The sequence below is a fragment of the Phyllobates terribilis genome, unplaced genomic scaffold, assembly GCF_046119375.1.
Source record: "Phyllobates terribilis strain yellow unplaced genomic scaffold, ASM4611937v1 Scaffold_5__5_contigs__length_657084704, whole genome shotgun sequence".
In the NCBI taxonomy this organism is placed as follows: Eukaryota; Metazoa; Chordata; class Amphibia; order Anura; family Dendrobatidae; genus Phyllobates; species Phyllobates terribilis.
Genome location: NW_027362765.1, coordinates 347,762,382 through 347,789,961, shown reverse-complemented (window position 1 = coordinate 347,789,961; position 27,580 = coordinate 347,762,382). Strand labels below are relative to the sequence as shown.

General features: G+C 57.1%; 1 protein-coding gene across 5 annotated transcripts in view; it reads right to left on the bottom strand.

The window, feature by feature from the left end:
* Positions 1 to 27,580, bottom strand: part of SHTN1 (shootin 1) — a 134,735-nt gene that overhangs the window by 62,884 nt on the left and 44,271 nt on the right. For all 5 annotated transcript variants that reach the window (XM_073684609.1, XM_073684610.1, XM_073684611.1 and 2 more), the window contains 4 exons: positions 24,863 to 25,016; positions 23,450 to 23,547; positions 22,261 to 22,342; positions 17,429 to 17,523 (listed from right to left, as the gene is read on the bottom strand). In XM_073684609.1, the coding sequence (XP_073540710.1) occupies positions 17,429 to 17,523; positions 22,261 to 22,342; positions 23,450 to 23,547; positions 24,863 to 25,016 (429 nt within the window). The remainder of the gene's footprint in view (positions 1 to 17,428; positions 17,524 to 22,260; positions 22,343 to 23,449; positions 23,548 to 24,862; positions 25,017 to 27,580) is intronic.

Here is a 27,580-nt window from a genome sequence, read left to right as displayed (position 1 = left end):
CCTCCTGTACAGTATTATGTATTAGTGTTCAGTCACCTCATTATCACACATCCTCCGCCCTCCTCCGCCGGGGGTCTGCCCCCGTACCTCCTGTACAGTATTATGTATTAGCATCCAGTCACCTCATTATCACACATCCCCCGCCCTCCTCCGCCGGGGTCTGCCCCGTACCTCCTGTACAGTATTATGTATTAGTGTCCAGTCACCTCATTATCACACATCCCCCACCCTCCTCCGCCGGGGGTCTGCCCCGTACCTCCTGTACAGTATTATGTATTAGTGTCCAGTCACCTCATTATCACACATCCCCCGCCCTCCTCCGCCGGGGGTCTGCCCCGTACCTCCTGTACAGTATTATGTATTAGTGTCCAGTCACCTCATTATCACACATCCCCCGCTCTCCTCCGCCGGGGGTCTGCCCCGTACCTCCTGTACAGTATTATGTATTAGTGTCCAGTCACCTCATTATCACACATCCCCCGCCCTCCCCCGCCGGGGGTCTGCCCCGTACCTCCTGTACAGTATTATGTATTACCGTCCAGTCAACTCATTATCACACATCCCCCGCTCTCCTCCGCCGGGGGTCTGCCCCGTACCCCCTGTACAGTATTATGTATTACCATCCAGTCACCTCATTATCACACATCCCCCGCCCTCCCCCGCCGGGGGTCTGCCCCGTACCTCCTGTACAGTATTATGTATTACCATCCAGTCACCTCATTATCACACATCCCCCGCCCTCCCCCGCCGGGGGTCTGCCCCGTACCTCCTGTACAGTATTATGTATTAGCATCCAGTCACCTCATTATCACACATCCCCCGCTCTCCCCCGCCGGGGGTCTGCCCCGTACCTCCTGTACAGTATTATGTATTAGCATCCAGTCACCTCATTATCACACATCCCCCGCCCTCCCCCGCCGGGGGTCTGCCCCGTACCTCCTGTACAGTATTATGTATTAGCATCCAGTCACCTCATTATCACACATCCTCCGCCCTCCTCCGCCGGGGGTCTGCCCCGTACCTCCTGTACAGTATTATGTATTAGTGTCCAGTCACCTCATTATCACACATCCTCCGCCCTCCTCCGCCGGGGGTCTGCCCCGTACCTCCTGTACAGTATTATGTATTAGTGTCCAGTCACCTCATTATCAGACATCCCCCGCCCTCCTCCGCCGGGGGTCTGCCCCGTACCTCCTGTACAGTATTATGTATTAGCATCCAGTCACCTCATTATCACACATCCTCCGCCCTCCTCCGCCGGGGGTCTGCCCCGTACCTCCTGTACAGTATTATGTATTAGTGTCCAGTCACCTCATTATCACACATCCTCCGCCCTCCTCCGCCGGGGGTCTGCCCCGTACCTCCTGTACAGTATTATGTATTAGCATCCAGTCACCTCATTATCACACATCCCCCGCTCTCCTCCGCCGGGGGTCTGCCCCGTACCTCCTGTACAGTATTATGTATTAGCATCCAGTCACCTCATTATCACACATCCTCCGCCCTCCTCCGCCGGGGGTCTGCCCCGTACCTCCTGTACAGTATTATGTATTAGCATCCAGTCACCTCATTATCACACATCCCCCGCCCTCCTCCGCCGGGGGTCTGCCCCGTACCTCCTGTACAGTATTATGTATTAGTGTCCAGTCACCTCATTATCACACATCCCCCGCCCTCCCCCGCCGGGGGTCTGCCCCGTACCTCCTGTACAGTATTATGTATTAGCATCCAGTCACCTCATTATCACACATCCTCCGCCCTCCTCCGCCGGGGGTCTGCCCCGTACCTCCTGTACAGTATTATGTATTAGTGTCCAGTCACCTCATTATCACACATCCCCCGCCCTCCTCCGCCGGGGGTCTGTCCCGTACCTCCTGTACAGTATTATGTATTAGTGTCCAGTCACCTCATTATCACACATCCCCCGCCCTCCTCCGCCGGGGGTCTGCCCCGTACCTCCTGTACAGTATTATGTATTAGTGTCCAGTCACCTCATTATCACACATCCCCCGCCCTACCCCGCCGGGGGTCTGCCCCGTACCTCCTGTACAGTATTATGTATTAGTGTCCAGTCACCTCATTATCACACATCCTCCGCCCTCCTCCGCCGGGGGTCTGCCCCGTACCCCCTGTACAGTATTATGTATTACCATCCAGTCACCTCATTATCACACATCCCCCGCTCTCCCCCGCCGGGGGTCTGCCCCGTACCTCCTGTACAGTATTATGTATTAGCATCCAGTCACCTCATTATCACACATCCCCCGCCCTCCTCCGCCGGGGGTCTGCCCCGTACCTCCTGTACAGTATTATGTATTAGTGTCCAGTCACCTCATTATCACACATCCCCCGCCCTCCCCCGCCGGGGGTCTGCCCCGTACCTCCTGTACAGTATTATGTATTAGTGTCCAGTCACCTCATTATCACACATCCCCCGCTCTCCCCCGCCGGGGGTCTGCCCCGTACCTCCTGTACAGTATTATGTATTACCATCCAGTCACCTCATTATCACACATCCCCCGCTCTCCCCCGCCGGGGGTCTGCCCCGTACCTCCTGTACAGTATTATGTATTAGCATCCAGTCACCTCATTATCACACATCCCCCGCCCTCCTCCGCCGGGGGTCTGCCCCGTACCTCCTGTACAGTATTATGTATTAGCGTCCAGTCACCTCATTATCACACATCCCCCTCCCTCCCCCGCCGGGGGTCTGCCCCGTACCTCCTGTACAGTATTATGTATTAGCATCCAGTCACCTCATTATCACACATCCCCCGCTCTCCTCCGCCGGGGGTCTGCCCCGTACCTCCTGTACAGTATTATGTATTAGCATCCAGTCACCTCATTATCACACATCCCCCGCCCTCCTCCGCCGGGGGTCTGCCCCGTACCTCCTGTACAGTATTATGTATTAGTGTCCAGTCACCTCATTATCACACATCCCCCTCCCTCCTCCGCCGGGGGTCTGCCCCATACCTCCTGTACAGTATTATGTATTACCGTCCAGTCACCTCATTATCACACATCCCCCGCTCTCCTCCGCCGGGGGTCTGCCCCGTACCTCCTGTACAGTATTATGTATTAGTGTCCAGTCACCTCATTATCACACATCTCCCGCCCTCCTCCGCCGGGGGTCTGCCCCGTACCTCCTGTACAGTATTATGTATTAGTGTCCAGTCACCTCATTATCACACATCCCCCGCCCTCCCCCGCCGGGGGTCTGCCCCGTACCTCCTGTACAGTATTATGTATTAGTGTCCAGTCACCTCATTATCACACATCCCCCTCCCTCCTCCGCCGGGGGTCTGCCCCGTACCTCCTGTACAGTATTATGTATTAGCATCCAGTCACCTCATTATCACACATCCCCCGCTCTCCCCCGCCGGGGGTCTGCCCCGTACCTCCTGTACAGTATTATGTATTAGCATCCAGTCACCTCATTATCACACATCCCCCGCCCTCCTCCGCCGGGGGTCTGCCCCGTACCTCCTGTACAGTATTATGTATTACCATCCAGTCACCTCATTATCACACATCCCCCGCTCTCCTCCGCCGGGGGTCTGCCCCGTACCTCCTGTACAGTATTATGTATTAGCATCCAGTCACCTCATTATCACACATCCCCCGCCCTCCTCCGCCGGGGGTCTGCCCCGTACCTCCTGTACAGTATTATGTATTAGCATCTAGTCACCTCATTATCACACATCCCCCGCCCTCCTCCGCCGGGGGTCTGCCCCGTACCTCCTGTACAGTATTATGTATTAGTGTCCAGTCACCTCATTATCACACATCCCCCGCTCTCCCCCGCCGGGGGTCTGCCCCGTACCTCCTGTACAGTATTATGTATTAGCATCCAGTCACCTCATTATCACACATCCTCCGCCCTCCTCCGCCGGGGGTCTGCCCCGTACCTCCTGTACAGTATTATGTATTAGTGTCCAGTCACCTCATTATCACACATCCCCCGCCCTCCTCCGCCGGGGGTCTGCCCCGTACCTCCTGTACAGTATTATGTATTAGTGTCCAGTCACCTCATTATCACACATCCCCCGCCCTCCTCCGCCGGGGGTCTGCCCCGTACCTCCTGTACAGTATTATGTATTACCGTCCAGTCACCTCATTATCAAACATCCCCCGCCCTCCTCCGCCGGGGGTCTGCCCCGTACCTCCTGTACATTATTATGTATTAGCATCCAGTCACCTCATTATCACACATCCCCCGCTCTCCTCCGCCGGGGGTCTGCCCCGTACCTCCTGTACAGTATTATGTATTAGCATCCAGTCACCTCATTATCACACATCCTCCGCCCTCCTCCGCCGGGGGTCTGCCCTGTACCTCCTGTACAGTATTATGTATTAGTGTCCAGTCACCTCATTATCACACATCCCCCGCCCTCCTCCGCCGGGGGTCTGCCCCGTACCTCCTGTACAGTATTATGTATTAGTGTCCAGTCACCTCATTATCACACATCCCCTGCCCTCCTCCGCCGGGGGTCTGCCCCGTACCTCCTGTACAGTATTATGTATTAGTGTCCAGTCACCTCATTATCACACATCCCCCGCCCTCCCCCGCCGGGGGTCTGCCCCGTACCTCCTGTACAGTATTATGTATTACCATCCAGTCACCTCATTATCACACATCCCCCGCCCTCCTCCGCCGGGGGTCTGCCCCGTACCTCCTGTACAGTATTATGTATTACCATCCAGTCACCTCATTATCACACATCCCCCGCCCTCCCCCGCCGGGGGTCTGCCCCGTACCTCCTGTACAGTATTATGTATTAGTGTCCAGTCACCTCATTATCACACATCCCCCGCCCTCCTCCGCCGGGGGTCTGCCCCGTACCTCCTGTACAGTATTATGTATTAGTGTCCAGTCACTTCATTATCACACATCCCCCGCCCTCCCCCGCCGGGGGTCTGCCCCGTACCTCCTGTACAGTATTATGTATTAGCATCCAGTCACCTCATTATCACACATCCTCCGCCCTCCTCCGCCGGGGGTCTGCCCCGTACCTCCTGTACAGTATTATGTATTAGTGTCCAGTCACCTCATTATCACACATCCCCCGCTCTCCCCCGCCGGGGGTCTGCCTCGTACCTCCTGTACAGTATTATGTATTAGTGTCCAGTCACCTCATTATCACACATCCCCCGCTCTCCTCCGCCGGGGGTCTGCCCCGTACCTCCTGTACAGTATTATGTATTAGTGTCCAGTCACCTCATTATCACACATCCCCCGCCCTCCTCCGCCGGGGGTCTGCCCTGTACCTCCTGTACAGTATTATGTATTAGTGTCCAGTCACCTCATTATCACACATCCCTTGCCCTCCTCCGCCGGGGGTCTGCCCCGTACCTCCTGTACAGTATTATGTATTACCATCCAGTCACCTCATTATCACACATCCCCCGCCCTCCTCCGCCGGGGGTCTGCCCCGTACCTCCTGTACAGTATTATGTATTAGTGTCCAGTCACCTCATTATCACACATCCCCCGCTCTCCCCCGCCGGGGGTCTGCCTCGTACCTCCTGTACAGTATTATGTATTAGCATCCAGTCACCTCATTATCACACATCCCCCGCCCTCCCCCGCCGGGGGTCTGCCCCGTACCTCCTGTACAGTATTATGTATTAGCATCCAGTCACCTCATTATCACACATCCTCCGCCCTCCTCCGCCGGGGGTCTGCCCCGTACCTCCTGTACAGTATTATGTATTAGTGTCCAGTCACCTCATTATCAGACATCCCCCGCCCTCCTCCGCCGGGGGTCTGCCCCGTACCTCCTGTACAGTATTATGTATTAGCATCCAGTCACCTCATTATCACACATCCTCCGCCCTCCTCCGCCGGGGGTCTGCCCCGTACCTCCTGTACAGTATTATGTATTAGTGTCCAGTCACCTCATTATCACACATCCCCCGCCCTCCTCCGCCGGGGGTCTGCCCCGTACCTCCTGTACAGTATTATGTATTACCGTCCAGTCACCTCATTATCACACATCCTCCGCCCTCCCCCGCCGGGGGTCTGCCCCGTACCTCCTGTACAGTATTATGTATTAGTGTCCAGTCACCTCATTATCACACATCCCCCGCTCTCCCCCGCCGGGGGTCTGCCCCGTACCTCCTGTACAGTATTATGTATTAGCATCCAGTCACCTCATTATCACACATCCTCCGCCCTCCTCCGCCGGGGGTCTGCCCCGTACCTCCTGTACAGTATTATGTATTAGTGTCCAGTCACCTCATTATCACACATCCTCCGCCCTCCCCCGCCGGGGGTCTGCCCCGTACCCCCTGTACAGTATTATGTATTAGTGTCCAGTCACCTCATTATCACACATCCCCCGCTCTCCCCCGCCGGGGGTCTGCCCCGTACCTCCTGTACAGTATTATGTATTAGCATCCAGTCACCTCATTATCACACATCCCCCGCTCTCCTCCGCCGGGGGTCTGCCCCGTACCTCCTGTACAGTATTATGTATTAGTGTCCAGTCACCTCATTATCACACATCCTCCGCCCTCCCCCGCCGGGGGTCTGCCCCGTACCTCCTGTACAGTATTATGTATTAGCATCCAGTCACCTCATTATCACACATCCCCCGCCCTCCTCCGCCGGGGGTCTGCCCCGTACCTCCTGTACAGTATTATGTATTAGCATCCAGTCACCTCATTATCACACATCCCCCGCTCTCCTCCGCCGGGGGTCTGCCCCGTACCTCCTGTACAGTATTATGTATTAGTGTCCAGTCACCTCATTATCACACATCCTCCGCCCTCCTCCGCCGTGGGTCTGCCCCGTACCTCCTGTACAGTATTATGTATTAGCATTCAGTCACCTCATTATCACACATCCTCCGCCCTCCTCCGCCGGGGGTCTGCCCCGTACCTCCTGTACAGTATTATGTATTACCGTCCAGTCACCTCATTATCACACATCCCCCGCCCTCCTCCGCCGGGGGTCTGCCCCGTACCTCCTGTACAGTATTATGTATTAGCATCCAGTCACCTCATTATCACACATCCCCCGCCCTCCTCCACCGGGGGTCTGCCCCGTACCTCCTGTACAGTATTATGTATTACCATCCAGTCACCTCATTATCACACATCCCCCACCCTCCCCCTCCGGGGGTCTGCCCCGTACCTCCTGTACAGTATTATGTATTAGTGTCCAGTCACCTCATTATCACACATCCCCCGCTCTCCTCCGCCGGGGGTCTGCCCCGTACCTCCTGTACAGTATTATGTATTACCGTCCAGTCACCTCATTATCACACATCCCCCGCCCTCCTCCGCCGGGGGTCTGCCCCGTACCTCCTGTACAGTATTATGTATTAGCATCCAGTCACCTCATTATCACACATCCCCCGCCCTCCCCCGCCGGGGGTCTGCCCCGTACCTCCTGTACAGTATTATGTATTAGTGTCCAGTCACCTCATTATCACACATCCTCCGCCCTCCTCCGCCGGGGGTCTGCCCCGTACCTCCTGTACAGTATTATGTATTAGTGTCCAGTCACCTCATTATCACACATCCCCCGCCCTCCTCCGCCGGGGGTCTGCCCCGTACCTCCTGTACAGTATTATGTATTAGTGTCCAGTCACCTCATTATCACACATCCCCCGCCCTCCTCCGCCGGGGGTCTGCCCCCGTACCTCCTGTACAGTATTATGTATTAGTGTCCAGTCACCTCATTATCACACATCCCCCGCCCTCCTCCGCCGGGGGTCTGCCCCGTACCTCCTGTACAGTATTATGTATTAGCATCCAGTCACCTCATTATCACACATCCCCCGCTCTCCTCCGCCGGGGGTCTGCCCCGTACCTCCTGTACAGTATTATGTATTAGTGTCCAGTCACCTCATTATCACACATCCCCCGCCCTCCTCCGCCGGGGGTCTGCCCCGTACCTCCTGTACAGTATTATGTATTACCATCCAGTCACCTCATTATCACACATCCCCCGCTCTCCTCCGCCGGGGTTCTGCCCCGTACCTCCTGTACAGTATTATGTATTAGTGTCCAGTCACCTCATTATCACACATCCCCCGCTCTCCTCCGCCGGGGGTCTGCCCCGTACCTCCTGTACAGTATTATGTATTAGTGTCCAGTCACCTCATTATCACACATCCCCCGCCCTCCCCCGCCGGGGGTCTGCCCCGTACCTCCTGTACAGTATTATGTATTAGTGTCCAGTCACCTCATTATCACACATCCCCCGCCCTCCCCCGCCGGGGGTCTGCCCCGTACCTCCTGTACAGTATTATGTATTAGTGTCCAGTAACCTCATTATCACACATCCCCCGCCCTCCTCCGCCGGGGGTCTGCCCCATACCTCCTGTACAGTATTATGTATTAGTGTCCAGTCACCTCATTATCACACATCCCCCTCCCTCCTCCGCCGGGGGTCTGCCCCATACCTCCTGTACAGTATTATGTATTATCGTCCAGTCACCTCATTATCACACATCCCCCGCTCTCCTCCGCCGGGGGTCTGCCCCGTACCTCCTGTACAGTATTATGTATTAGTGTCCAGTCACCTCATTATCACACATCCCCCGCCCTCCTCCGCCGGGGGTCTGCCCCGTACCTCCTGTACAGTATTATGTATTAGTGTCCAGTCACCTCATTATCACACATCCCCCGCCCTCCCCCGCCGGGGGTCTGCCCCGTACCTCCTGTACAGTATTATGTATTAGTGTCCAGTCACCTCATTATCACACATCCCCCGCTCTCCCCCGCCGGGGGTCTGCCCCGTACCTCCTGTACAGTATTATGTATTAGCATCCAGTCACCTCATTATCACACATCCCCCGCCCTCCCCCGCCGGGGGTCTGCCCCGTACCTCCTGTACAGTATTATGTATTAGTGTCCAGTCACCTCATTATCACACATCCCCCGCCCTCCCCCGCCGGGGGTCTGCCCCGTACCTCCTGTACAGTATTATGTATTAGTGTCCAGTCACCTCATTATCACACATCCCCCGCCCTCCCCCGCCGGGGGTCTGCCCCGTACCTCCTGTACAGTATTATGTATTAGTGTCCAGTCACCTCATTATCACACATCCCCCGCCCTCCTCCGCCGGGGGTCTGCCCCGTACCTCCTGTACAGTATTATGTATTACCATCCAGTCACCTCATTATCACACATCCCCCGCTCTCCTCCGCCGGGGGTCTGCCCCGTACCTCCTGTACAGTATTATGTATTAGCATCCAGTCACCTCATTATCACACATCCCCCGCTCTCCTCCGCCGGGGGTCTGCCCCGTACCTCCTGTACAGTATTATGTATTAGCATCCAGTCACCTCATTATCACACATCCCCCGCCCTCCTCCGCCGGGGGTCTGCCCCGTACCTCCTGTACAGTATTATGTATTAGCATCCAGTCACCTCATTATCACACATCCCCCGCCCTCCTCCGCCGGGGGTCTGCCCCGTACCTCCTGTACAGTATTATGTATTAGTGTCCAGTCACCTCATTATCACACATCCCCCGCCCTCCCCCGCCGGGGGTCTGCCCCGTACCTCCTGTACAGTATTATGTATTAGCATCCAGTCACCTCATTATCACACATCCTCCGCCCTCCTCCGCCGGGGGTCTGCCCCGTACCTCCTGTACAGTATTATGTATTACCGTCCAGTCACCTCATTATCACACATCCCCCGCCCTCCTCCGCCGGGGGTCTGCCCCGTACCTCCTGTACAGTATTATGTATTAGCATCCAGTCACCTCATTATCACACATCCTCCGCCCTCCTCCGCCGGGGGTCTGCCCCGTACCTCCTGTACAGTATTATGTATTACCATCCAGTCACCTCATTATCACACATCCCCCGCCCTCCCCCGCCGGGGGTCTGCCCCGTACCTCCTGTACAGTATTATGTATTAGTGTCCAGTCACCTCATTATCACACATCCTCCGCCCTCCCCCGCCGGGGGTCTGCCCCGTACCTCCTGTACAGTATTATGTATTAGTGTCCAGTCACCTCATTATCACACATCCCCCGCCCTCCTCCGCCGGGGGTCTGCCCCGTACCTCCTGTACAGTATTATGTATTAGTGTCCAGTCACCTCATTATCACACATCCCCCGCCCTCCTCCGCCGGGGGTCTGCCCCGTACCTCCTGTACAGTATTATGTATTAGCATCCAGTCACCTCATTATCACACATCCTCCGCCCTCCTCCGCCGGGGGTCTGCCCCGTACCTCCTGTACAGTATTATGTATTAGCATCCAGTCACCTCATTATCACACATCCCCCGCCCTCCCCCGCCGGGGGTCTGCCCCGTACCTCCTGTACAGTATTATGTATTAGCATCCAGTCACCTCATTATCACACATCCTCCGCCCTCCTCCGCCGGGGGTCTGCCCCGTACCTCCTGTACAGTATTATGTATTACCGTCCAGTCACCTCATTATCACACATCCCCCGCCCTCCTCCGCCGGGGGTCTGCCCCGTACCTCCTGTACATTATTATGTATTAGCATCCAGTCACCTCATTATCACACATCCCCCGCCCTCCTCCGCCGGGGGTCTGCCCTGTACCTCCTGTACAGTATTATGTATTAGTGTCCAGTCACCTCATTATCACACATCCCCCGCCCTCCTCCGCCGGGGGTCTGCCCCGTACCTCCTGTACAGTATTATGTATTAGTGTCCAGTCACCTCATTATCACACATCCCCCGCCCTCCCCCGCCGGGGGTCTGCCCCGTACCTCCTGTACAGTATTATGTATTACCATCCAGTCACCTCATTATCACACATCCCCCGCCCTCCTCCGCCGGGGGTCTGCCCCGTACCTCCTGTACAGTATTATGTATTACCATCCAGTCACCTCATTATCACACATCCCCCGCCCTCCCCCGCCGGGGGTCTGCCCCGTACCTCCTGTACAGTATTATGTATTAGTGTCCAGTCACCTCATTATCACACATCCCCCGCCCTCCTCCGCCGGGGGTCTGCCCCGTACCTCCTGTACAGTATTATGTATTAGTGTCCAGTCACTTCATTATCACACATCCCCCGCCCTCCCCCGCCGGGGGTCTGCCCCGTACCTCCTGTACAGTATTATGTATTAGCATCCAGTCACCTCATTATCACACATCCTCCGCCCTCCTCCGCCGGGGGTCTGCCCCGTACCTCCTGTACAGTATTATGTATTAGTGTCCAGTCACCTCATTATCACACATCCCCCGCTCTCCCCCGCCGGGGGTCTGCCTCGTACCTCCTGTACAGTATTATGTATTAGTGTCCAGTCACCTCATTATCACACATCCCCCGCTCTCCTCCGCCGGGGGTCTGCCCCGTACCTCCTGTACAGTATTATGTATTAGTGTCCAGTCACCTCATTATCACACATCCCCTGCCCTCCTCCGCCGGGGGTCTGCCCCGTACCTCCTGTACAGTATTATGTATTAGTGTCCAGTCACCTCATTATCACACATCCCCCGCTCTCCCCCGCCGGGGGTCTGCCCCGTACCTCCTGTACAGTATTATGTATTAGTGTCCAGTCACCTCATTATCACACATCCCCCGCCCTCCTCCGCCGGGGGTCTGCCCCGTACCTCCTGTACAGTATTATGTATTAGTGTCCAGTCACCTCATTATCACACATCCCCCGCCCTCCCCCGCCGGGGGTCTGCCCCGTACCTCCTGTACAGTATTATGTATTACCATCCAGTCACCTCATTATCACACATCCCCCGCCCTCCTCCGCCGGGGGTCTGCCCCGTACCTCCTGTACAGTATTATGTATTAGTGTCCAGTCACCTCATTATCACACATCCCCCGCTCTCCCCCGCCGGGGGTCTGCCTCGTACCTCCTGTACAGTATTATGTATTAGCATCCAGTCACCTCATTATCACACATCCCCCGCCCTCCTCCGCCGGGGGTCTGCCCTGTACCTCCTGTACAGTATTATGTATTAGCATCCAGTCACCTCATTATCACACATCCTCCGCCCTCCTCCGCCGGGGGTCTGCCCCGTACCTCCTGTACAGTATTATGTATTAGTGTCCAGTCACCTCATTATCAGACATCCCCCGCCCTCCTCCGCCGGGGGTCTGCCCCGTACCTCCTGTACAGTATTATGTATTAGCATCCAGTCACCTCATTATCACACATCCTCCGCCCTCCTCCGCCGGGGGTCTGCCCCGTACCTCCTGTACAGTATTATGTATTAGTGTCCAGTCACCTCATTATCACACATCCCCCGCCCTCCTCCGCCGGGGGTCTGCCCCGTACCTCCTGTACAGTATTATGTATTAGTGTCCAGTCACCTCATTATCACACATCCCCCGCCCTCCTCCGCCGGGGGTCTGCCCCGTACCTCCTGTACAGTATTATGTATTACCGTCCAGTCACCTCATTATCACACATCCTCCGCCCTCCCCCGCCGGGGGTCTGCCCCGTACCTCCTGTACAGTATTATGTATTAGTGTCCAGTCACCTCATTATCACACATCCCCCGCCCTCCTCCGCCGGGGGTCTGCCCCGTACCTCCTGTACAGTATTATGTATTAGTGTCCAGTCACCTCATTATCACACATCCTCCGCCCTCCCCCGCCGGGGGTCTGCCCCGTACCTCCTGTACAGTATTATGTATTAGCATCCAGTCACCTCATTATCACACATCCCCCGCCCTCCTCCGCCGGGGGTCTGCCCCGTACCCCCTGTACAGTATTATGTATTAGTGTCCAGTCACCTCATTATCACACATCCCCCGCTCTCCTCCGCCGGGGGTCTGCCCCGTACCCCCTGTACAGTATTATGTATTAGTGTCCAGTCACCTCATTATCACACATCCCCCGCTCTCCCCCGCCGGGGGTCTGCCCCGTACCTCCTGTACAGTATTATGTATTAGCATCCAGTCACCTCATTATCACACATCCCCCGCTCTCCTCCGCCGGGGGTCTGCCCCGTACCTCCTGTACAGTATTATGTATTAGTGTCCAGTCACCTCATTATCACACATCCTCCGCCCTCCCCCGCCGGGGGTCTGCCCCGTACCTCCTGTACAGTATTATGTATTAGCATCCAGTCACCTCATTATCACACATCCCCCGCTCTCCTCCGCCGGGGGTCTGCCCCGTACCTCCTGTACAGTATTATGTATTAGCATTCAGTCTCCTCATTATCACACATCCTCCGCCCTCCTCCGCCGGGGGTCTGCCCCGTACCTCCTGTACAGTATTATGTATTACCGTCCAGTCACCTCATTATCACACATCCCCCGCCCTCCTCTGCCGGGGGTCTGCCCCGTACCTCCTGTACAGTATTATGTATTACCATCCAGTCACCTCATTATCACACATCCCCCACCCTCCCCCTCCGGGGGTCTGCCCCGTACCTCCTGTACAGTATTATGTATTAGTGTCCAGTCACCTCATTATCACACATCCCCCGCTCTCCTCCGCCGGGGGTCTGCCCCGTACCTCCTGTACAGTATTATGTATTACCGTCCAGTCACCTCATTATCACACATCCCCCGCCCTCCTCCGCCGGGGGTCTGCCCCGTACCTCCTGTACAGTATTATGTATTAGCATCCAGTCACCTCATTATCACACATCCCCCGCCCTCCCCCGCCGGGGGTCTGCCCCGTACCTCCTGTACAGTATTATGTATTAGCATCCAGTCACCTCATTATCACACATCCCCCGCTCTCCTCCGCCGGGGGTCTGCCCCGTACCTCCTGTACAGTATTATGTATTACCGTCCAGTCACCTCATTATCACACATCCCCCGCCCTCCTCCGCCGGGGGTCTGCCCCGTACCTCCTGTACAGTATTATGTATTAGCATCCAGTCACCTCATTATCACACATCCCCCGCTCTCCTCCGCCGGGGGTCTGCCCCGTACCTCCTGTACAGTATTATGTATTAGTGTCCAGTCACCTCATTATCACACATCCTCCGCCCTCCTCCGCCGGGGGTCTGCCCCGTACCTCCTGTACAGTATTATGTATTAGTGTCCAGTCACCTCATTATCACACATCCCCCGCCCTCCTCCGCCGGGGGTCTGCCCCGTACCTCCTGTACAGTATTATGTATTAGTGTCCAGTCACCTCATTATCACACATCTCCCGCCCTCCTCCGCCGGGGGTCTGCCCCGTACCTCCTGTACAGTATTATGTATTAGTGTCCAGTCACCTCATTATCACACATCCCCCGCCCTCCTCCGCCGGGGGTCTGCCCCGTACCTCCTGTACAGTATTATGTATTAGTGTCCAGTCACCTCATTATCACACATCCCCCGCCCTCCTCCGCCGGGGGTCTGCCCCGTACCTCCTGTACAGTATTATGTATTAGCATCCAGTCACCTCATTATCACACATCCCCCGCTCTCCTCCGCCGGGGGTCTGCCCCGTACCTCCTGTACAGTATTATGTATTAGTGTCCAGTCACCTCATTATCACACATCCCCCGCCCTCCTCCGCCGGGGGTCTGCCCCGTACCTCCTGTACAGTATTATGTATTAGCATCCAGTCACCTCATTATCACACATCCCCCGCCCTCCTCCGCCGGGGGTCTGCCCCCGTACCTCCTGTACAGTATTATGTATTAGTGTCCAGTCACCTCATTATCACACATCCCCCGCCCTCCTCCGCCGGGGGTCTGCCCCGTACCTCCTGTACAGTATTATGTATTAGTGTCCAGTCACCTCATTATCACACATCCCCCGCTCTCCTCCGCCGGGGGTCTGCCCCGTACCTCCTGTACAGTATTATGTATTAGCATCCAGTCACCTCATTATCACACATCCTCCGCCCTCCTCCGCCGGGGGTCTGCCCCGTACCTCCTGTACAGTATTATGTATTAGTGTCCAGTCACCTCATTATCACACATCCCCCGCCCTCCCCCGCCGGGGGTCTGCCCCGTACCTCCTGTACAGTATTATGTATTAGTGTCCAGTCACCTCATTATCACACATCCCCCGCCCTCCCCCGCCGGGGGTCTGCCCCGTACCTCCTGTACAGTATTATGTATTAGTGTCCAGTAACCTCATTATCACACATCCCCCGCCCTCCTCCGCCGGGGGTCTGCCCCGTACCTCCTGTACAGTATTATGTATTAGTGTCCAGTAACCTCATTATCACACATCCCCCGCCCTCCTCCGCCGGGGGTCTGCCCCGTACCTCCTGTACAGTATTATGTATTAGTGTCCAGTCACCTCATTATCACACATCCCCCGCTCTCCTCCGCCGGGGGTCTGCCCCGTACCTCCTGTACAGTATTATGTATTAGCATCCAGTCACCTCATTATCACACATCCCCCGCCCTCCTCCGCCGGGGGTCTGCCCCGTACCTCCTGTACAGTATTATGTATTAGTGTCCAGTCACCTCATTATCACACATCCCCCGCCCTCCTCCGCCGGGGGTCTGCTCCGTACCTCCTGTACAGTATTATGTATTAGCATCCAGTCACCTCATTATCACACATCCCCCGCTCTCCTCCGCCGGGGGTCTGCCCCGTACCTCCTGTACAGTATTATGTATTAGTGTCCAGTCACCTCATTATCACACATCCCCCGCCCTCCTCCGCCGGGGGTCTGCCCCGTACCTCCTGTACAGTATTATGTATTAGCATCCAGTCACCTCATTATCACACATCCCCCGCCCTCCTCCACCGGGGGTCTGCCCCGTACCTCCTGTACAGTATTATGTATTAGTGTCCAGTCACCTCATTATCACACATCCCCCGCCCTCCCCCGCCGGGGGTCTGCCCCGTACCTCCTGTACAGTATTATGTATTAGCATCCAGTCACCTCATTATCACACATCCCCCGCCCTCCTCCACCGGGGGTCTGCCCCGTACCTCCTGTACAGTATTATGTATTAGTGTCCAGTCACCTCATTATCACACATCCCCCGCCCTCCTCCGCCGGGGGTCTGCTCCGTACCTCCTGTACAGTATTATGTATTAGCATCCAGTCACCTCATTATCACACATCCCCCGCTCTCCTCCGCCGGGGGTCTGCCCCGTACCTCCTGTACAGTATTATGTATTAGTGTCCAGTCACCTCATTATCACACATCCCCCGCCCTCCTCCGCCGGGGGTCTGCCCCGTACCTCCTGTACAGTATTATGTATTAGCATCCAGTCACCTCATTATCACACATCCCCCGCCCTCCTCCACCGGGGGTCTGCCCCGTACCTCCTGTACAGTATTATGTATTAGTGTCCAGTCACCTCATTATCACACATCCCCCGCCCTCCTCCGCCGGGGGTCTGCCCCGTACCTCCTGTACAGTATTATGTATTAGTGTCCAGTCACCTCATTATCACACATCCCCCGCTCTCCCCCGCCGGGGGTCTGCCCCGTACCTCCTGTACAGTATTATGTATTACCGTCCAGTCACCTCATTATCACACATCCCCCGCTCTCCTCCGCCGGGGGTCTGCCCCGTACCTCCTGTACAGTATTATGTATTACCGTCCAGTCACCTCATTATCACACATCCCCCGCCCTCCCCCGCCGGGGGTCTGCCCCGTACCTCCTGTACAGTATTATGTATTAGCATCCAGTCACCTCATTATCACACATCCCCCGCTCTCCTCCGCCGGGGGTCTGCCCCGTACCTCCTGTACAGTATTATGTATTACCATCCAGTCACCTCATTATCACACATCCCCCGCTCTCCTCCGCCGGGGGTCTGCCCCGTACCTCCTGTACAGTATTATGTATTAGTGTCCAGTCACCTCATTATCACACATCCCCCGCCCTCCTCCGCCGGGGGTCTGCCCCGTACCTCCTGTACAGTATTATGTATTAGTGTCCAGTCACCTCATTATCACACATCCCCCGCCCTCCTCCGCCGGGGGTCTGCCCCGTACCTCCTGTACAGTATTATGTATTAGTGTCCAGTCACCTCATTATCACACATCCCCCGCTCTCCTCCGCCGGGGGTCTGCCCCGTACCTCCTGTACAGTATTATGTATTAGCATCCAGTCACCTCATTATCACACATCCTCCGCCCTCCTCCGCCGGGGGTCTGCCCCGTACCTCCTGTACAGTATTATGTATTACCGTCCAGTCACCTCATTATCACACATCCCCCGCTCTCCTCCGCCGGGGGTCTGCCCCGTACCTCCTGTACAGTATTATGTATTACCGTCCAGTCACCTCATTATCACACATCCCCCGCCCTCCCCCGCCGGGGGTCTGCCCCGTACCTCCTGTACAGTATTATGTATTAGTGTCCAGTCACCTCATTATCACACATCCCCCGCCCTCCTCCGCCGGGGGTCTGCCCCGTACCCCCTGTACAGTATTATGTATTACCGTCCAGTCACCTCATTATCACACATCCCCCGCCCTCCTCCGCCGGGGGTCTGCCCTGTACCTCCTGTACAGTATTATGTATTACCGTCCAGTCACCTCATTATCACACATCCCCCGCTCTCCTCCGCCGGGTGTCCGCCTCGTACCTCCTGGGCGAGTGCCTCCGCTTTCGCCCGCAGATCCTTCTCCGTCTCGAGGTCGCTCTGTAATTCTTCATATTCTTCTACAGCCAAAATGGAAACTGAAAAGGACGAATCTAAAAGTCATCAGAGGCCCCGGAATCAGGTGAACGAAACAGATCCAAGATCCCCGGAGGAGAGAGCTCTCCACACACTAGATCCCCCGCGCTGCGCTCCACACACTAGATGTCCCCCGCTCCCCACTCCACACACTAGATCCCCCAGGCTGCGCTCCACACACTGGATCTCCCCCGCGCTGCGCTCCACACACTGGATCTCCCCCGCGCTGCGCTCCACACACTGGATCTCCCCCACGCTGCGCTCCACACACTGGATCTCCCCCGCGCTGCGCTCCACACACTGGATCTCCCCCGCGCTGCACTCCACACACTGGATCTCCCCCGCGCTGCGCTCCACACACTAGATCCCCCACGCTGCGCTCCACACACTAGATCCCCCAGGCTGCACTCCACACACTGGATCTCCCCCGCGCTGCGCTCCACACACTGGATCTCCCCCGCGCTGCGCTCCACACACTGGATCTCCCCCACACTGCGCTCCACACACTGGATCTCCCCCGCGCTGCGCTCCACACACTGGATCTCCCCCGCTCCGCGCTCCACACACTAGATCCCCCAGGCTGCACTCCACACACTAGATCCCCCAGGCTGCACTCCACACACTAGATCCCCCAGGCTGCACTCCACACACTAGATCCCCCAGGCTGCACTCCACACACTAGATCCTCCAGGCTGCACTCCACACACTAGATCCCCCAGGTTGCACTCCACACACTGGATCTCCCCCGCACTTAACTCCACTCACTGGATCTCTCCCGCGCTGCACTCCACACACTAGATCTCCCCCGCTCTGCACTCCACACACTGGATCCCCCCACGAGTAGTTGCTCTGTGGTTCTTGCACCGGGGGCTGGGGACAAACTGCAGGCACTCAGGATAGACCGGCAGGGGGTGATTTACACTGGATCACCACATTCATGTGCGTCCTGTGATCTGAGCTCGCTCCTCGTTCACACTTTGGTTTTGGTAATTTTCATTTAACAAAGTAAAAAAACAAAACTCCGGGCCGCGGAGATACGAGCAGAAGGGCCGCTGCAAAGAGCAGCAAACCCGCACCGCCGGGCGCACGGGACGACCAGCCCCCGACTCTCCGCGGATCCCATCTGTAGCGGAGCCCATGCATAGCGGATCCCATCTATAGCGGAGCCCATGCATAGCGGATCCCATCTATAGCGGAGCCCATGCATAGCGGATCCCATCTATAGTGGAGCCCATGCATAGCGGATCCCATCTATAGCGGAGCCCATGCATAGCGGATCCCATGCATAGCGGAGCCCATGCATAGCGGATCCCATCTATAGCGGAGCCCATGCATAGCGGATCTCATCTAAAGAGGAGCCCATGCATAGCGGATCCCATCTATAGCGGAGCCCATGCATAGCGGAGCCCATGCATAGCGGATCCCATGCATAGCGGATCCCATGCATATAGCGGAGCCCATGCATAGCGGATCCCATCTATAGCGGAGCCCATGCATAGCGGAGCCCATGCATAGCGGAGCCCAACATATAGCGGAGCCCATGCATAGCGGATCCCATCTATAGCGGAGCCCATGCATAGTGGATCCCATCTATAGCGGAGCCCATGCATAGCGGAGCCCATCTATAGCGGAGCCCATGCATAGCGGATCCCATCTGTAACGGATCCCATCTGTGAGAATCAGCTCCGAACAGCAGGAGGATTGAGGCAGAGAAAGTGTCCGGCCCTCCCCGGCGGCGGCAATGAGCGGCGGCTCCTCCTGACATCAGCGCTCGTTACTGTAAAAGCTACAATTAGCCTAAGCTTCTAATCCCATTAACTGATGAAGCAAACAGAGCGCCGCACCGCCCGCAGCCCACACCGCCAGCACGGTGATTACAATCAGGAAATATCCACGCCCCGCCTCAATACACACTGATTACTAATCAGGAGGGAAGAGGCAGCGAGTCCCAGATCAATCTGAAGAGCCGTGTGCACACAGGGCGGACGGGGCCGAGAGCAGAGACAAACAGCACCGACCCCCCGAGACGGACGTCCCCGACCGACCCCCCCCCTCCCCCCGAGATGGACGTCCCCGACCGACCCCCCCCCCTCCCCCCCGAGACGGACGTCCCCGACCGACCCCCCCCCTCCCCCCCGAGACGGACGTCCCCGACCGACCCCCCCCCTCCCCCCCGAGACGGACGTCCCCGACCGACCCCCCCTCCTCCCCCCCGAGACGGACGTCCCCAACCGACCCCCCCCTCCCCCCCGAGACGGACGTCCCCAACCGACCCCCCCACTCCCCATAGATGAGAATATGGCACAGCTCACCACCGCGCCACATACCACACTCCCCATAGATGAGAATATGGCACAGCTCACCTCCACCGCTCCACATACCACACTCCCCATAGATGAGAATATGGCACAGCTCACCTCCACCGCTCCACATACCACACTCCCCATAGATGAGAATATGGCACAGCTCACCTCCACCGCTCCACATACCACACTCCCCATAGATGAGAATATGGCACAGCTCACCTCCACCGCTCCACATACCACACTCCCCATAGATGAGAATATGGCACAGCTCACCTCCACCGCTCCACATACCACACTCCCCATAGATGAGAATATGGCACAGCTCACCTCCACCACTCCACATACCACACTCCCCATAGATGAGAATATGGCACAGCTCACCTCCACCGCTCCACATACCACACTCCCCATAGATGAGAATATGGCACAGCTCACCTCCACCGCTCCACATACCACACTCCCCATAGATGAGAATATGGCACAGCTCACCTCCACCGCTCCACATACCACACTCCCCATAGATGAGAATATGGCACAGCTCACCTTCACCGCTCCACATACCGCACTCCCTATAGATAAGAATATGGCACAGCTCACCTCCACAGCTCCACATACCACACTCCCCACAGATAAGCATATGACACAGCTCACCTCCACCGCTCCACATACCACACTCCCCATAGATGAGAATATGGCACAGCTCACCTCCACCGCTCCACATACCACACTACCCATAGATGAGAATATGGCACAGCTCACCTCCACCGCTCCACATACCACACTCCCCATAGATGAGAACATGGCACAGCTCACCTCCACCGCTCCACATACCACACTCCCCATAGATGAGAACATGGCACAGCTCACCTCCACCGCTCCACATACCACACTCCCCATAGATGAGAATATGGCACAGCTCACCTCCACCGCTCCACATACCACACTCCCCATAGATGAGAATATGGCACAGCTCACCTCCACCGCTCCACATACCACACTCCCCATAGATGAGAATATGGCACAGCTCACCTCCACCGCGCCACATACCACACTCCCCATAGATGAGAATATGGCACAGCTCACCTCCACCGCTCCACATACCACACTCCCCATAGATGAGAATATGGCACAGCTCACCTCCACCGCTCCACATACCACACTCCCCATAGATGAGAATATGGCACAGCTCACCTCCACCGCTCCACATACCACACTCCCCATAGATGAGAATATGGCACAGCTCACCTCCACCGCTCCACATACCACACTCCCCATAGATGAGAATATGGCACAGCTCACCTCCACCGCTCCACATACCACACTCCCCATAGATGAGAATATGGCACAGCTCACCTCCACCGCTCCACATACCACACTCCCCATAGATGAGAATATGGCACAGCTCACCTCCACCGCTCCACATACCACACTCCCCATAGATGAGAATATGGCACAGCTCACCTCCACCGCTCCACATACCACACTCCCCATAGATGAGAATATGGCACAGCTCACCTTCACCGCTCCACATACCGCACTCCCTATAGATAAGAATATGGCACAGCTCACCTCCACAGCTCCACATACCACACTCCCCACAGATAAGCATATGACACAGCTCACCTCCACCGCTCCACATACCACACTCCCCATAGATGAGAATATGGCACAGCTCACCTCCACCGCTCCACATACCACACTCCCCATAGATGAGAATATGGCACAGCTCACCTCCACCGCTCCACATACCACACTCCCCATAGATGAGAACATGGCACAGCTCACCTCCACCGCTCCACATACCACACTCCCCATAGATGAGAATATGGCACAGCTCACCTCCACCGCTCCACATACCACACTCCCCATAGATGAGAATATGGCACAGCTCACCTCCACTGCTCCACATACCACACTCCCCATAGATGAGAATATGGCACAGCTCACCTCCACCGCGCCACATACCACACTCCCCATAGATGAGAATATGGCACAGCTCACCTCCACCGCTCCACATACCACACTCCCCATAGATGAGAATATGGCACAGCTCACCTCCACCGCTCCACATACCACACTCCCCATAGATGAGAATATGGCACAGCTCACCTCCACCGCTCCACATACCACACTCCCCATAGATGAGAATATGGCACAGCTCACCTCCACCGCTCCACATACCACACTCCCCATAGATGAGAATATGGCACAGCTCACCTCCACCGCTCCACATACCACACTCCCCATAGATGAGAATATGGCACAGCTCACCTCCACCGCTCCACATACCACACTCCCCATAGATGAGAATATGGCACAGCTCACCTCCACCGCTCCACATACCACACTCCCCATAGATGAGAATATGGCACAGCTCACCTCCACCGCTCCACATACCACACTCCCCATAGATGAGAATATGGCACAGCTCACCTCGGTTGTATTTCTCTAGGAGTTTTCGCTGGTCGAACACTTCCTTATTCAGAGCAATGTTCTCTTTTCTTGTGGTGTTTACCTGAGGAAGAAAGAAGACGATGGGCGGTCACCAGATACTGATCATGGGGGTGACGGGCGGTCACCAGATACTGATCATGGGGGTGACGGGCGGTCACCAGATACTGATGATGGAGGGGACGGGCGGTCACCAGATACTGATGATGGAGGGGACGGGCGGTCACCAGATACTGATGATGGAGGGGACGGGCGGTCACCAGATACTGATGATGGAGGGGACGGGCGGTCACCAGATACTGATGATGGAGGTGACGGGCGGTCACCAGATACTGATGATGGAGGTGACGGGCGGTCACCAGATACTGATGATGGAGGTGACGGGCGGTCACCAGATACTGATGATGGAGGTGACGGGCGGTCACCAGATACTGATGATGGAGGTGACGGGCGGTCACCAGATACTGATGATGGAGGTGACGGGCGGTCACCAGATAATGATGATGGAGGTGACGGGCGGTCACCAGATACTGATGATGGAGGTGACGGGCGGTCACCAGATAATGATGATGGAGGTGACGGGCGGTCACCAGATACTGATGATGGAGGTGACGGGCGGTCACCAGATACTGATGATGGAGGTGACGGGCGGTCACCAGATACTGATGATGGAGGTGACGGGCGGTCACCAGATAATGATGATGGAGGGGACGGACGGTCACCAGATAATGATGATGGAGGGGACGGGCGGTCACCAGATACTGATGATGGAGGTGACGGGCGGTCACCAGATACTGATGATGGAGGTGACGGGCGGTCACCAGATACTGATGATGGAGGTGACGGACGGTCACCAGATACTGATGATGGAGGTGACGGGCGGTCACCAGATACTGATGATGGAGGTGACGGGCGGTCACCAGATACTGATGATGGAGGTGACGGGCAATCACCAGATACTGATTATTTACATTTCTCTTTTCTTCCATCAATTTGTAATTTATTAAATGATAAAAATAGTCCATTAACCCTTCTCTTCCTGGAAGCTTCTTGCTCGGTCCGGTTCCTCTATCATCGTCTCCTCGGTGTTGTGGTTCCTTGTATATAGATGTTCCTCTGTATAGTGACGCCCGGGTTTATCACGCGCCCCCGCATACAGCACCGGACTCACCTCTTCCATCAGCTCCAGCAGTTTGCAGCGGATTTCCTCCAGATCTCGGGATATTGTCGTCTTCTCGTCCTCAACACTAAGGATCCGCTCCTGAAGATCTAAGAGATGAGAATATTATATGCAGGAGGACCCCCCTGTATAATCACCCCCAGGGTCCGCTGACCGCCCTGTATATTACCCCCGGGGTCCGCTGACCGCCCTGTATATCACCCCCGGTGTCCGCTGACCGCCCTGTATATTACCCCCGGGGTCCGCTGACCGCCCTGTATATTACCCCCGTGGTCCGCTGACCGCCCTGTATATTACCCCGGGGTCCGCTGACCGCCCTGTATATTACCCCCGGGGTCCGCTGACCGCCCTGTATATTACCCCCGTGGTCCGCTGACCGCCCTGTATATTACCCCGGGGTCCGCTGACCGCCCTGTATATTACCCCCCGTGGTCCGCTGACCACCCTGTATATTACCCCCGGGGTCCGCTGACCGCCCTGTATATTACCCCGGGGTCCGCTGACCGCCCTGTATATTACCCCCCGTGGTCCGCTGACCACCCTGTATATTACCCCCGGGGTCCGCTGACCGCCCTGTATATTACCCCCGGGGTTCGCTGACCGCCCTGTATATTACCCCCGGGGTCCGCTGACCCCCCTCTATATTACCCCCGTGGTCCGCTGACCGCCCTCTATATTACCCCCGTGGTCCGCTGACCGCCCTGTATATTACCCCTGGGGTCCGCTGACCCCCCTGTATATTACCCTCGGGGTCCGCTGACCGCCTGTATATTACCCCCGGGGTCCGCTGACCGCCTGTATATTACCCCCGGGGTCCGCTGACCGCCTGTATATTATCCCCGGGGTCCGCTGACCGCCCTGTATATTATCCCCGGGGTCCGCTGACCGCCCTGTATATCACCCCCGGGGTCCGCTGACCGCCCTGTATATTACCCCCGGGGTCCGCTGACCGCCCTGTATATTACCCCCGGGGTCCGCTGACCGCCCTGTATATTACCCCCGGGGTCCGCTGACCGCCTGTATATTACCCCCGGGATCCGCTGACCGCCTGTATATTACCCCCAGGGTCCGCTGACCCCCCTGTATGTTACCCCTGGGATCCGCTGAACCCCCTGTATATTACCCCCGGGGTCCGCTGACCGCCTGTATATTACCCCCGGGGGCCGCTGACCGCCTGTATATTACCCCCGGGATCCGCTGACCGCCTGTATATTACCCCCAGGGTCCGCTGACCCCCCTGTATGTTACCCCTGGGATCCGCTGAACCCCCTGTATATTACCCCCGGGGTCCGCTGACCGCCTGTATATTACCCCCGGGGTTCGCTGACCGCCTGTATATTACCCCCGGGGTCCGCTGACCGCCTGTATATTACCCCCGGGGGCCGCTGACCGCCTGTATGTTACCTTTCAGCTTGTGCTGACAGTCCAGGGATGCGCAGCCGTCGTCTTCCTCGCTGCCGTCGGGGTCCAGGCTGATCTCCTTGCTGATGGTCTCCGGCCCCAGCTTGGCCATGTACATCATGCTAATCCTCTTCAGGGTCTTGTTCTCCTTGTTTAACTATCAGAGGAGAAGACACAGAAGACGCCATGACACAGAGCGGCTGTGCGGCCCGCCGGGGTCAGCCACAACAAAGGGGCCCTGTGCCAGAGTGCGGAGGAGGGGGTCTCTGATCCTCCGGGGGTCTCTGATCCTCCGGGGGTCTCCCCGATACACAGGCTCTGTACCCTATGTATGGACACCGGCCCTGCAGCCGGGCCACAATCCCTCCACGAGTGGGAGACCGTGACATTCTCTCGCAGTGACGCCGCTCCGTCCGCCCACGGCCCCCGAGTCTGAGGAGACATTGATGGGCTGGTGCTGGGGGCAGCACAGGATATCGGGGGGATTAGGGGTCAATTACTAATGAGACGCCCTCAGCAAGCGGCTTCGATTCCGCTCAGGTCTCGCTGACTTTTTGCTGCAGTGTCTGAGTGCATGAATACAGACATGGCGCAAGTGATCGGCCGCGGAGCATGGCGGAGCGCAGAGCTTCTCCCCGGGAAAGTTCTGCACAACACATCCGTCGCACCATCGAGAATTACGGCACCGCGTCACTGACCAGCCGGGGGGCTGCGCATGTTCTGGGGTACTCCCATCATCAGCACGACGGCGACAGCGTCCTGGAGGGTCACACAATCAGGTCGCATCGCCGTTATGTTTAATATCACAGCGCTAATTGGGGTACACAACAAAAAAAGGGGGGGGCCACCGGCGGAAGACAGAGGGGGGGCCGTAGGCGGAAGACAGAGGGGGGGCCGTAGGCGGAAGACAGAGGGGGGGCCGTAGGCGGAAGACAGAGGGGGGCCGTAGGCGGAAGACAGAGGGGGGCCGCCGGCGGAAGACAGAGGGGGGCCGCCGGCGGAAGACAGAGGGGGGGCCGTAGGCGGAAGACAGAGGGGGGCCGCCGGCGGAAGACAGAGGGGGGCCGCCGGCGGAAGACAGAGGGGGGGCCGTAGGCGGAAGACAGAGGGGGGCCGCCGGCGGAAGACAGAGGGGGGGCCGTAGGCGGAAGACAGAGGGGGGGCCGTAGGCGGAAGACAGAGGGGGGGCCGTAGGCGGAAGACAGAGGGGGGGCCGTAGGCGGAAGACAGAGGGGGCCGTCAGCAGAATATAGAGGGGGCCGTCGGCAGAATATAGAGGGGGCTGTCAGCAGAATATAGAGGGGGCCGTCAGCAGAATATAGAGGGGGGCCGTCGGCAGAATATAGAGGGGGGCCGTCGGCAGAATATAGAGGGGGCCGTCGGCAGAATATAGAGGGGGCCGTCGGCAGAATATAGAGGGGGCCGTCGGCAGAATATAGAGGGGGGCCGTCGGCAGAATATAGAGGGGGGCCGTCAGCAGAATATAGAGGGGGCCGTCAGCAGAATATAGAGGGGGCCGTCAGCAGAATATAGAGGGGGCCGTCAGCAGAATATAGAGGGGGCCGTCAGCAGAATATAGAGGGGGCCGTCAGCAGAATATAGAGGGGGCCGTCAGCAGAATATAGAGGGGGCCGTCAGCAGAATATAGAGGGGGGCCGTCAGCAGAATATAGAGGGGGGCCGTCAGCAGAATATAGAGGGGGGCCGTCAGCAGAATATAGAGGGGGGCCGTCAGCAGAATATAGAGGGGGGCCGTCAGCAGAATATAGAGGGGGCCGTCAGCAGAGTATAGAGGGGGGCCGTCAGCAGAGTATAGAGGGGGGCCGTCAGCAGAATATAGAGGGGGCCGTCAGCAGAATATAGAGGGGGCCGTCAGCAGAGTATAGAGGGGGGCCGTCAGCAGAATATAGAGGGGGGCCGTCAGCAGAATATAGAGGGGGGCCGTCAGCAGAATATAGAGGGGGCTGTCAGCAGAATATAGAGGGGGCCGTCAGCAGAATATAGAGGGGGGCCGTCAGCAGAATATAGAGGGGGCCGTCAGCAGAATATAGAGGGGGCCGTCGGCAGAATATAGAGGGGGCCGTCAGCAGAATATAGAGGGGGCTGTCAGCAGAGTATAGAGGGGGCCGTCAGCAGAGTATAGAGGGGGGCCGTCAGCAGAGTATAGAGGGGGCCGTCAGCAGAGTATAGAGGGGGCCGTCAGCAGAGTATAGAGGGGGGCCGTCAGCAGAGTATAGAGGGGGGCCGTCAGCAGAATATAGAGGGGGCCGTCAGCAGAATACAAAGGGGGGCCGTCAGCAGAATATAGAGGGGGCCGTCGGCAGAATATAGAGGGGGGCCGTCAGCAGAATATAGAGGGGGGCCGTCAGCAGAGTATAGAGGGGGCCGTCAGCAGAGTATAGAGGGGGGCCGTCAGCAGAGTATAGAGGGGGGCCGTCAGCAGAATATAGAGGGGGCCGTCAGCAGAATACAAAGGGGGGCCGTCAGCAGAATATAGAGGGGGCCGTCGGCAGAATATAGAGGGGGGCCGTCAGCAGAATATAGAGGGGGGCCGTCAGCAGAATATAGAGGGGGACCGTCAGCAGAATATAGAGGGGGCCGTCAGCAGAATATAGAGGGGGCCGTCAGCAGAATATAGAGGGGGGCCGTCAGCAGAATATAGAGGGGGGCCGTCAGCAGAATATAGAGGGGGGCCGTCAGCAGAATATAGAGGGGGCCGTCA